Source organism: Eimeria mitis, genomic scaffold, assembly GCF_000499745.2.
Source record: "Eimeria mitis Houghton genomic scaffold, Emh_scaff66, whole genome shotgun sequence".
NCBI lineage: Eukaryota > Apicomplexa > Conoidasida > Eucoccidiorida > Eimeriidae > Eimeria > Eimeria mitis.
The window spans coordinates 6,819-19,121 of record NW_013574738.1 but is presented as its reverse complement, the minus strand read 5'-3'; the positions used below and the strand labels follow the sequence as shown (position 1 = coordinate 19,121).

Sequence of the window (12,303 nt, the reverse complement as noted above, 5' to 3'; positions counted from 1 at the left end):
ATTAACCATCTACATAGCCGTTCGTCTGCAGCCTACTGAGCGTGTCCTATACCAACTAGGAGCCACTTACGGACCTGGAATTAGGTAACGGGCGTTAAACTATTACTATAGCTATTGGCAAGCTGGTCTAATGTTGCATCATTCCAGACACTTCCAAGCATGGAGGCTAATCATGCCCGTGTTCCTCCACGTTGGCATTGTCCATTTGCTATTCAATATCCTCTTTATACTGGTTAGTGCCGTTGAATACATCGTCTAGCATCTGCAAGTGGAAAGCAATTTCACTTCTCAGCATATGGGACTTGACAAAGAAATAAAGTATGGAAGGACAAATTTCCTCATGCTCTACTTCGCCTCTGGTAAGAAACAAGAGTTTGTCTCCGGAAGGCATGGGCATGGGAAAGCATTCGTCTTTCAGCTCTGATCGGGAACATGACCACCGTCTTGATGCGCCCCTGCTCTTTGGTATGCAACATATAGACAGCACATGCCATGGGACTTCTTGACATCTGCTCTTCCAGGCTGTTGGTGCAAGTACAGCAGGATTTGGTAGGCAACGGTTGCTACTGTTTTCTCTGAAGAATAGCATCGAAAGCAAACTATCACAGGTCTCGTTGGCTCCATCCTTGCCGAGATATTGATGGTGTGGCATAAGCTTGATGAACGGACGCGGAATATGTATACCCTCGACATCACTATTTTCGGAGCTCTGATGATACTGCTGTCCTATGGGCAAACTGGTAAAGCAGTTTTCTTTCTTCTGCAAATGACAAGCCTTATGCAAAGCTCTCTTAAATTTAGTCGACATATGGGGCCATTTGGGAGGCTTCGTCTGCGGAGTTGCAGTCACCTGCGAATTGAACAAGAATATCAGGGATCTCCCTCAGTAAGCCCGTGGTGGCGCTCCTTTCTCCTTCGTACCGTGCAACAAATATCACTTTCTTGCAGTTGGTTTGGCCTGGTCAAGAATGGCACGCGCACAATATGTATTGGTGTCGTCGCCCTCACCCTTGCCCGTGTCTTCCTCGGCCTCCCCCTGCCTATGGTGAGATCCTTCATCCATCGCTCCTACTTTTTCTTTGTCTTTAAAACCTCTTTAGGGATGCGCATAAACCGGGTCCCCCATTTGGACCATTTGCGCGGCTACGGCGAATCCATTTTTGAACCCACCTTGACTCAAAAATCCAAATTAGCATGGAAAATGTTGTTTAACTTGTCCAAAAAGGTTGTCCAAAGTTGAATTGTTGTCTAGCACGATGTCTGCTCGTGACACTTTTTCCTTTAGTGGAAGCTGGCTCCTAATCATCGAACGCAGTAGCTCCTCAGAAGACGTCCGATCTCGTAGAACCAGTCGGCGCAGTTGCAAATCTTCGTCGACGCAAACCACAGCAACTGGGCCACACAGAAAATTGAATTTCGTTTCATATAGTAGTGGAATGTCAACAATTACGCGTTGCTCCCACAGGCAAACTCGGAACTTGAAAATTCGCCAGAGGATGGTTCCGATTATCCAGGGATGTGTCAATCTGTTCAACAAACGTCGTTTGGCTGGATCATTGAAGACGATATGGCGCAGACGATTCCTATCAACTTCCCCCGATGCCTCATCAACTATAGAATTTCCAAACGCCTTGACAACTTGGCGAAATGCTGGCGACCCACGCTTCAAAATGCTTCTTGAAATCTCATCGGCGTCAATAACCGTCCACCCTTGGGACCTTAGGAAAGTAGACACAGAGCTTTTCCCACTCCCCAAACCTCCGGTTAGGCCAGGGACAAGGCAGCGGTAGCCTAGAAATGTGAAAAGTACCCCTAGCCAGAAATGCAGCTGAGACGCTTTGAACAGAAAGACCTGTACCGCAAGTAACGAAAAAGTATATGCTGCCTTAAACTCTGGCCGACGCCTGCGCATGGAAAGACACTTCGCCAGGGTAAACCCCATGAAGAATGAGAATGGAAACAGGCAACACCCCGAAACCAGACGAAGCGCCTGGAAATGCGCCATGGTCAGCAATGTCTTGTGGCTGTAGGGTTCGTCTCTGCTCCAGAACCGCTGCGTGCACTCAAGAAATATCGAGGCAACCCCACATAGAATACGGCAGCAGAGCTCGCAGAAGTCTGTCAACTGAGGGTGTCAATATCCCTCTCCATCATGAAATCAGGAAGTAGGACGCCATGGTGGAAGGTTCCGACGCCATTGAAGTCAAGCAGAGCTATACTATAGCTACTGCACGATGCAGGCAGCGAACATGGTTCCAGATATACAACTGCCCCAAGAACCGCATAACTATGTTGCAGAATTCTGGTATCTGAGGTTCTTAGGCTATCTCTTTGATGCAATTGGTATCCTCGGCGCGCATGCCCGTTCAAGGCGATGCCGATGTTGTATGGTGGCCTACACAAAACAGTGCGCAAGGTGTGGGATAAATATCAATTTACATCGTTTCCACTGACAACGTAACGATTTCATATTGCGGTTTTCACAATGCTGAAAAGTGGGGCTGCTCAGATGCCAACTGTCCTTCAGCCTGAGCGGCTACCGTTTCCACATGCGCGTGGTTTGGCGCATTCACGCACGACAACTCAAGTCATTTGTAGTTGTCCTATGAGTTAACTTGCATATTAAGACAATGATACAATCATTATGGGGCACTCCTATGTCTTAATCCCGGATGGGATTGACTCGTCAAATGAGGCGGCCACTCATGTCCAGCGTTTGCTCCAACTCTCGACACCCAAAGAGACAGACCCTGGTGGTCTAGTAGGTTTTCACGCACGACGGGCCATTTGCATTTTGAGTGTTCTATTAGGCATCTTAAACGTTGACAGGACTGCAACTCGACGCAGGCTTGTTGATTCGTGTTGAGCTAGCGGTATGGGGGTGATTTTCGCAGGAACCATTGCTACAGTTACATGAACAGCATCCGAGACCGTTCTTTGTTCCCTGTGTTTTCTCCTGTGTAGATATTTTGCCTGCAGGTCTCATTGCTCTTCCTCTTTTTGCTTGTTTTGCTGATACTAGTGGCCTGGAAGACGTACGGCGGCCTCCTCCGCGATTTTTATGAGTCCTACGGCGCTCCCTTAGAGTTTAGTTCATCCCTGAGGTTCGATCAAAGCAGGCGCCGAGTCTCCTGACGATCTTGGTGGCTGCAGCACCTAGACTGGCAGCAGCAGACTGGGGCCAGGGCGCGTCTGAAGGCCGTCATGGGGCTCTTCCACCCAGTACCGCAGTGACGACTGGGGGAAACGAAAGGCAGTGTTAGTCTGCAGCGCTAGCTGCTGAGGGTAGCAGCAGCCCATACTCGTTGGAGAACGACCGAGTCCGCTGTGCTTCGCACGAACGCAGTTCATGATGCCGACTTCGCGAGATGCGGTGGCCTCAGGTTCAACAGAGAAAGAAGTGCAAGCGAATCATGGGGTAGAGTTTGACGCGTCCGAGCGGCTCCGGCTGATGCAGAGCGGTTTACCGCTTTGTATTTTCTTGGAGTCGTCGGAGGTGGTGGCTATAAAGCCCCCCGCTCCCCTCTACATATTTGTGCCTCGCGTTTCGTATTTGCCTACGTTGATAGACAAGTGCCACGAGCATTTCAAGCCGTACATCCAGCCGTCCTTTGGCCAGCCGACATCGCCGTTCTTCGACTTTGGCGGAATACCGATTGACTGGCGGCTGCCGATTGGCGTTGCGTTCGACATATTGAGCTCCATGAAGGGGGGACGAGCCCAGCGGCTGACTGCTTCTGTTGCAGATTGCTCAGCAGCAGACGCGGGTTTTCATGAGTTGGCGGCCTGCGGGTGTGACGTGCAGCTGCCCTGGTGTTTGACGATTCATTTTCACGGCTCGGCCTCCAGCTACCTCAGCGGAGGTTCAACCAAAGTGTTTTCTTCTCCGGGGTTCGTTGGCTGGGCTGGCTTCGAGAGTTTCTTCATCAACTCCCTCAAGCAGGCGACCTACATCATCAACGGGTCTGCAGTGCCTTTCCAGCGACTCCCCAAGGCAGCTGAAATGCAGCTGCTCACCGCCTCACGCACCGGGGCGATTGCAGATTTCCTTGAGGGCTGCAGTCAGCTGCTGCCGCCTATGACCCCCAGACACTTCCGCCGTATTCCTGTGCGGCTGTACATTTGTGGGCCGCCTTGCTTCGAGCTTTCTCTCAGCTTTCCCTGCTTTCAGACCAGCAGATTCAGTACTCCAGCCAGCACCCTTGACGACATCTGCAACCCGTTCAAACAAAGCGGAAACGAGGCAAATCATCTAGGCAGCGAAGAGACATCAAAGGGGTCATCATCATCTGCTGCTGATGCTCCTGCTGCTCCTAAACCCTCTCACCCTCGAGGGGGCCCTGCCTCCTCGGACACAGGGGCCCTCTCCACCCTCGGTGACCTCGTCCACTACGTTCTGCCCCAGTTGTTCCCCAAGAAGACGAGCAGCAGTTCGGAGCAGCCAGCATCATCCTCAGCAGCAGCAGCAACAGCGGGCGGCAACAGCTGCGACGACCCGCTGGAGGACCAGCTTCGCAAGAAGCTGCAGGTGATTGAGGAGCCGGGGTATGACATCGGCAGGCGTTCGTGTTGTGTTATTGTTCATGGAGTGCAGCCAATGCTGCAAACCCCTCTGTTCTGGCTCGCGGCCACTGCCCCTCAGCTCGACCTGTTTCTACACATTGTTGTTCTCGTTGATGAAGCGCTCATGGGGACTGTTGACCTCTTTTAAGCTCGACAAAGAAAAGAAAGAGGCACGCACAACAGCGACAAACTCTCCTTGATTAACCCATCTTCGTAGTTGGTGCTACGCTTTCTCGCTTCATCTGGTTATGTCGATCGTTTCCTCTGTATGTTCATCTTTATCTGCATTGCACAGACCGCTCCGTTCTGCGTAGCGTTGCTTTTATATAGGAAACTCCAGTCATAGTATAATGGAGCTTGCAGTCAGTGTACAGCTACAGGGGTAGGGCGGGAGAAGTCTACAGTGTTTACCTGGGTTTCTACCGGCTATCTTTCTTTGTTCTGTTTGTCTGGCCCTGTTTTCTTTCTTTCGATGTTCTGTCTATCTGCCGTCGGCCTATCTACACTTCTTCTGTTTAGCCTTCTTCGCTATATTTGTTTGTCTTTGTTCTGCCTATTTGCCTTTGTTCTGTTTGTCTATCTTAATTCTGTTTTTCTTTCTGTTTTGTTTCCTTTTCTATATTCATATTTCTCGTCCCTAGCTCACTGCATCTGCATATGATACCTGTTTTGTATTTCCTTTGAAGGCAAACAATAATAATAATAATAATAATGATAATAAGAGTAAAAATAAGTACCTGAAAGCCAGCCAAAAGCCAGCAGCGCTGTGCAAAGAAAAAGCAGCACCGCCAGTACCTGCGTGCACTGCATGAATTTTTGTGTATATATTGCGTGTATGTGTGTGTGTACATTTATTTATATATTTATTTCAATATTTGCTGCTAGCTCCCCCCAGTGAAAAAGCAGGAAGAGCCACGAGACCCTCGTCATCCGTTGGAAACCCCAAAGCTGAACTCCGCAGGCGGCCGGTGCGCACAGCCGAGTTGCTGCCGCCTTTCTTCTCTGGTTTCCGTCTCAGCTGAAAATACAGCAAAATAATTACATAAAATTAACAAGAAATACGAGTTAAACACGAAGAAAATAACAAAAACATCAAACCAGAAACAGCATGTATTTCAGTAGGGAGGAACTAAGTTTCTCCACCCCGTCTCAGAAACAAACGAAATAACTGCATTGAGCCAGAAAAAATATTCATTAAATAGAAAGGGAATAGTAAGAAGAACATTAAACCAACAACTACACGTAATTGAAATGCAAAAAAAAAGATAAATTTCCTCTGTTCTCTCCGCCACCACTGGAAATAATAACCTTAAATCAACAGCCACCAAGAACGGCAACCAACAAACGGACGCTGGGGGGGAGTTAAAGACGAACAGAAAAACCAAACAAACAAACAATCGCGCAAACAAACAGCAAAACAAAGAAAACGAACAAACAAACAACGAAGCAAGCAACCAACGGAACAAACAACGAACCAACCAAGCAACCAAACAAACAAAAAGCACAAAGGGGTTAAATGCTGTTTTCATTTGATTTTATTTACTGCAGCGAAACACCAAACCAGCCCCGTACGCATTTGTCTCAGTTTCAATTCTTATGTGTAGCATACATATAGTAGATACATTAGATACATTATATAATAGATATAATAGATACATTATATATTATATATGTTTATTATATATATGAGTAACACAAGCCTTGCACGGAAACATTTAGTTTGCAGTCTACAGCCGACAGTAAACCAGTAAGTATTCACCAGCAGACAAATACAATTAAAAAAACATCGCTTATTAAAAGGACTTTATCAAACAACGGAAGGTGTATTTATGTTATAATAGTAATAATTATTATAAATATTTATATTAATATTTATTGTATGGAGTTGTTTTGTTACGATTAGCACAGGTTAGTAGAGAAAGCAAAACGGAGTAAAGGCTCGTCATTCGTGTTTTCTTCATTAGATAGGATTCATCCTTACAAGTATAAATGCCACTATTATTATTTTATTTTTATTTCAGGTTATTATAAAGGAACTAAAACAAAAATAAAATAGTAATTTCAGATTATTATAAACGAACTAAAACATATTAAACACTCATCATTATCCATCTCCTCCTTACCTCGCTCTGTGAAGAGGTCGCTGCATAGGGAAATGTAGGCAGAGGAATCCGTCCGTCTGTGTTTTTCTGCGTTTGTGTGTTTTGTTTGCTTTGTATGGAGGGGATGTTGAGGCCAGTGGCAGCAGCAGCAGGGTGCGTGCTGGTGACGGCATTCGCACTAACTTCAGCTCCGCAGCGGAGACAGACGAAATCTCCTGCTGCAGGCTGCTGGTGCGGGTAAACCACAGCAGCAGGAGGAGAAGACGCAGGAAAAGATTCTCCACAGCTGCATACCCGGCTAAGAACGTCCAGAAACCCGTCGATACACGGCAGCACCAAATCCTCGCATATACCTCGCCGGCGGCCTACGTATACACTGCGACGCCGCGGGCGCACGTGAGGAGAGTCTGCAATAATATACTGTAGAAACAACATAGAATACACAAACAAATAAAATTAAAAGATATAATCATTAAAAAATCATGGAGAACATGATGGTGATAAGCGAAACAGACTAACGGTGACGAACCAATAAACGAATACACGAAAAGCAGAACGACAAACGAAAGCTATTATGTAATGTATTGCAAATAAACAAGCAAAAACAACAAACAAATAAAAAGAAAGAAACAAACAAAAAGAAAACACATCCATACATGAAACCCTTCGTTCTCCCTCACAAACATAAACCCTACAAAAAGGGTCGTCACCACTCAACAACACCAAAACATTCAAAATGCTGCGTCAGGAATCTGTTTCTGTGGTTTATCGTTTAGGGTTTAGGGTTTAGGGTTTAGGGTTTGGGGTTTACGGTTGTGATGGAGGGTTGTGTTGGTTGTCTTTGCCAGCCGTGCATTTCTGTGCATCTGTTCACTTCCTTCATCGGTAGAACAGCTGGGGCTGTATGGGGCGGCAGGCGAAGCGTGGCGACCGTCCTGGTTTCATGAGGCGGAGACTGAATAAAACGATAACCCCAGGAGGAGAGAGGGGAGGCGGGGAGCTCCAGCGGGCAGGTGGGCTTCCCCCCACCTCCACCGGTGGCTGCCGCAAAGGTAGGTGAAGGCAGCGTAGTAGAAGAGGAGAGGAAAGAAGAGGGAAGGGGCCCTACGTGGGGTTTAGCTGCTCCCGCTGCTCCTCGGGTTGTCGCAGGGGGAGGAGAGATAAAGACATGACGAGGCGAGGGAGCAGCGCCGACCCATTTGGTAGAAACCTGATGATATCTCTCCGTCCGCAGCAAGCGGGGGGAAAGGGGAGCCGGCTGCAGAGACACCCGAGCGGTGGCAGTAGGCGAGGCCAGCGGTGAGTGAACCTGACGGATGTGTTTGCTGTTGGTCTTGCCTCCAGCCGCAGCAGCAGCAGCAGAAGCAAAAGCAGCAGAGGCTGCAGGAAGGGTCGCAGAGATGGGCTTGGGGTAGAGAGAAGAGGAGGAGAAGGGGAACGGAGGAGGATAAATTAAATGAGGCGAAGCCGTTACCCAGCCGCGCGGTGAATCGACGAACTCAGCCGGCAGACGTCGGCTGCCTGCAACCGTGGCAGCAGCAGCGGCAGCAGCAGCAGCAGAGGTTTTCGCATCCTTTAACTCCTTTCCTTCTTCTTTTTTCACATTTGAAGAGGAACAGGAGGAGCCAGGGGGGCCTACTGAGCTGACGGTCATTGCAGGAGGCCGGGCGACAGCGGGAAAGCGGAGGGATGAGGCGGCTGCGGTGTACAGGCGGGTAGAGTTGGTTTGAGAGAATTGACTGTGTTAAAATAATTAACAACAGTTTAATGCTAATTGGATTACCGCAATTTAGAGACTCTGAGCCGGTGGTTTGTCTGATCTCTGTGACCCTGGCGCGTGGTGTTGTTGAGTGGTGACAGCAGCAGCAACAGCAGCAGTCGCCGCCGCGTTGCTGCTGTTGTTATTGCTGCTGATGGGGTAAAGGGCAGAATCCCTTTGAATTTGAATTCAACCAAAGAAGAAAAGAAAAGAAAAGTCAAAGACCCGCCGAGGCAGCACGTAAGAGGCAGAGGGAGGAACTGCACAAAAGAGCAAGGAGGCGGTGGGCTCCTTCCTGCCCCTATAACTGCCGCTAGTCTGTTCAGTGGCGCCACGACTTTGAAGGATTTAAAAAATGTTTTCAATTTAAAACTCTTTAGCCAAAAAAAAGAGGGAAACACCAAAGGGCGAACCGTGCAGGAGCCTCGATGTAAGCAGCAGCCTCAAGCCACGAGCACCCTCTATACATAGATTTCGCAGAGGCCGCAGACGACTTCGCCGGTGAAGCAGCAGCCAATGGAGAAGTTAAACTTTGTATAAATCATTCGAACCTGTGAAGCTTTAAAGCATCAACTGTTGCGGTGCTGGGTGTGCACAGGGAGAAGACGACAGTTGTGTTGAATGCGAGCGACCGCTGCGCCCATCGACTCATAATCCCCCTTGTACAGAACTGTGCGTTCCGCGAGGAAAGCAAATGAAAAAAAAACAAAGAAATACATACAAACTCATGTTTTGAATTTTCCAAGTATCCAGGCATACACTAGATAGAAAAACTCTGCTCATCCACTGCACCCACCCAACGAGCCAAGTGGTCCTCCTCCTTGTGCAGTACAGATTTATTTGGGGGCTAGCTTTTTCATTTGCATGCTCTCTGAAGTGTGTTTTCTGTATGTTTTTGTTTTTTCTGTTTCTACTTCCATTTCTGTCTCTGTTTTGTCTCTATTTCTGTTTGTGTTCCCGTTCTTGTTTGTCTCTGTGTCTGAGCAGTACACCACGCATTGCTGCTCGTTACGTGCAGTCAGAGTTGAATATAAAATAGAGAGAGTGCGTGAAGCTGTCGCGGGGCAATGCATGCCCACTGGGCAAGAAAAGGAGAGACGGAGCGAACGCCCCAGTGCGAGCCCCGAGTCAGCCGGGTGTACACACAGACACCGCAACTCTCTGTCTTTCCTCTTCTCACAAAAAACAAAATTATAATTATACGGAGACAGACGGCCTCCATCGTTCCCTCTGCCCCCTCTCTCGCTATCCGTGGTCAAATGCAACAAACACAGAACGCTATAATAAAATAATAAAAGAAAATGCACGGAGACAAGACGTTTCAGCACGATGCAAATAAACAAACAAACGCGCAAACAAACAAACAAACAAACTACAAACGTGAGGCCTATTAACCCATGACGAGGGGCCCCACTGCGGGGCCCCCAACGCTGCTGCAGGGTGGCGGCCGCTGCCAGCCGGTGCTGTCTGAGTAGAACTGCTGAGCAAACTCTCGACCATAGGCCACAGCAAGCAGAGGAACACCTAAAAAAAACACAACAAAACAAAATAAAAACAAACACGAGGCACAATTCAGCTGTCAGTACACCTTAGATGCATTTATGTACTTATTTATATCTCTTTATGTGGAATTGTTTGCGCGGAAGTGCGTGCTGTTCATCGCTTCTGTTCCACTTTCGCCAGTTCTGTCGAATACATACATATCTAATACATATATATATATATATATATATATATATATATATATATATATTATATATATATATATATATATATATATATACAACTCACACTGCTACCTACCTAGCAGCATGCAAGCCCAGAATATCGCGTTGCCCAGGCACCGGTTATGGGCGTAGTACCGCCCCAAAGCAACGAGAGGAATTTGGAAGAGCATCAAAGCAAAGAGGTAAAAGCGAACGAAGCGGAGGCAGACGGCCTGCATGAACATCGCAGCTACCCAGCGATATTCCCCTTTTGCTTTCTGTCTCTCGTCCGTCCCCAATCAAACTGAATCTATGCAGTAACGCGTTCAATAGTTTTCACTGGTAGACAGCTATTTTCCTTGCAATAACAAAGAACACGAGTTTGAGGTCTGCTGCTACTGAAACGGGAGAGAAACGACTGGGCCGCAACTCACCATTATCATTTCATGCAAAAGAGCAGAAAACAGAAAAGTGGCCACTGCGGCGCTCCGTTGACTCCACTGCACAGCCAAACAAATAAAAACAAAAAGCAAAACAAAAAAACATCATTTGAAGTGAATATACAGCAGATTCTTGCGGGGAGATCGCAACTCAGCGAGAATGGAGATGACGTTTCGTTCTCTGTTTTGCTTGTTAGTGAACATATTGTAATATCTTACTCGATATTTCTGCTGAGTTTCCATGTAGACGTGTCTCAGCAAGAATTTATGAACTGGGCGATTCCATTTTCGCGAGTATTCGTCCCAGTTGGTGCTATTCCACCAGTCCTGCAATACAAGTCGCACGTACACCCCAGGGTGTATGCGCAGCTCGGACGGGTTTCTGCATCTGGCTGGCGGCACCACTCTTCACTTTTCACAAAGTTGAATTTTTTTTTGTTCAACTCTCGAATATACAAACGATTTTTCTCCGTATTTATATTTATGCGGAAAAAGGAAACATTTAACAAATAGTATTCATAATAAATAAAATGTTTCTGTATACTATCATATCCATAGGCCTAGAAACGAAACTATTTTTGCAGAAACTCTCACGTGGTAGAAATCGCGGTTTCCGAAGTTCGTCACTTCTGCTAGGAGGTTACAAATGCATTCAAAAAGGATAAAGAAAACGAGCAAATCAAGAAACAAAAAAGGAAATATTAAACTAAAAATAGCCTCCATCAGCGACACCTGCGGAGAGCGGCTTATCGTTGGAATCAAATAAGAAGTACAAGCCAAATACATCACCGTCTGTACAGAAACAAACAAAAAAAAAAAACAAAAACACACATGCACAATACAAAAAAACTCATTATAAAAAAATAAACAACGAAATCCCCCCCTCCCGCCGCTGAAGATAAAGCCTCCCCCAAAGGGCATTCTAAACCCTAAACCCCCAAATCCTAAACCCTAGATAATAAACCCTAGCCCCGATGAGTATATATGATGCTGGTATCATAGAGAGAGGTATTGATGCTGTGTCTGATGAAATATATTATATTACATTATATTACATTATATTATATTACATTATATTACATTATATTATATTACATTATATTACATTATATTATATTGTATTACATTATATTATATTAAATATATAAAGTTTCGGGTTTGATAGAGTTGTCGCTGCCACCGACCATAGCACTCGCGAGCGAGACGAGTTTCCAGAGAAAGTAAGAAAGCCGAAAGCCTTTGCCCCGCGGAAAGTGCGGCTCATAGACAAGCGAAGGCACCACCATATAGTAACAAAAGTTACGCAGGTTCACCTGCAGCAGCAGCAAAAGAACACAACAAAACACAACAAATACTCACTCGCTTCTTCGCCTTAAACCTAGGGTTTAGGGTCTAGGGTTTAGGGTTTAGAGTCTAGGGTTTAGGGTTTAGGGTTTAGGAGGGGTTTGTGTTTATTGCAGACAAGCTGCTGAGGACCCACATTTTCGGGGTAATATTTGCAGGCGTCTTTTGTATCTTTTTTATAATAAAAGTCCAAATTTATCTCTGTGTAAGAATGCATCTATAAACACAAACAAATGCATGCAGCAGCAAACCACAAACAAACAAATCAATGAAATAACTTCTGCTGCTGCTGCTGCTGCTGCTGGTGCTGCTGCTGCTGCTGCTGTTTCCACTCCCCTTCGTAGCAATAAACAAGGTGAATGGACATTCATACACAGCAGTAGCACAAG

The 12,303-nt window shown here is 46.6% G+C and overlaps 3 protein-coding genes across 3 annotated transcripts in view; 2 read left to right on the top strand and 1 right to left on the bottom strand.

Annotated features, from left to right (window-relative positions):
- Window positions 1-3,349: 3,349 nt before the first annotated feature.
- EMH_0060130 (autophagy protein, putative) lies at window positions 3,350-4,711 on the top strand (the record flags this gene model as incomplete). Its single annotated transcript, XM_013501265.1, has 1 exon — window positions 3,350-4,711. One exon carries the CDS (start codon window positions 3,350-3,352, stop codon window positions 4,709-4,711), a length of 1,362 nt encoding a protein of 453 aa, XP_013356719.1.
- A 2,069-nt stretch (window positions 4,712-6,780) lies between these two features.
- EMH_0060020 (uncharacterized protein) lies at window positions 6,781-8,395 on the top strand (the record flags this gene model as incomplete). Its single annotated transcript, XM_013501264.1, has 3 exons — window positions 6,781-6,896; window positions 7,815-7,942; window positions 8,169-8,395. 3 exons carry the CDS (start codon window positions 6,781-6,783, stop codon window positions 8,393-8,395), a joined length of 471 nt encoding a protein of 156 aa, XP_013356718.1.
- A 1,419-nt stretch (window positions 8,396-9,814) lies between these two features.
- Window positions 9,815-12,303, bottom strand: part of EMH_0059910 (sterol O-acyltransferase, putative) — a gene marked incomplete at both ends in the record, with an annotated part of 5,342 nt that continues 2,853 nt past the window's right edge. The window contains 5 exons of the mRNA XM_013501263.1: window positions 9,815-9,948; window positions 10,228-10,363; window positions 10,565-10,630; window positions 10,790-10,897; window positions 11,165-11,362. Coding sequence (XP_013356717.1) covers window positions 9,815-9,948; window positions 10,228-10,363; window positions 10,565-10,630; window positions 10,790-10,897; window positions 11,165-11,362 — 642 coding nt within the window. The remainder of the gene's footprint in view (window positions 9,949-10,227; window positions 10,364-10,564; window positions 10,631-10,789; window positions 10,898-11,164; window positions 11,363-12,303) is intronic.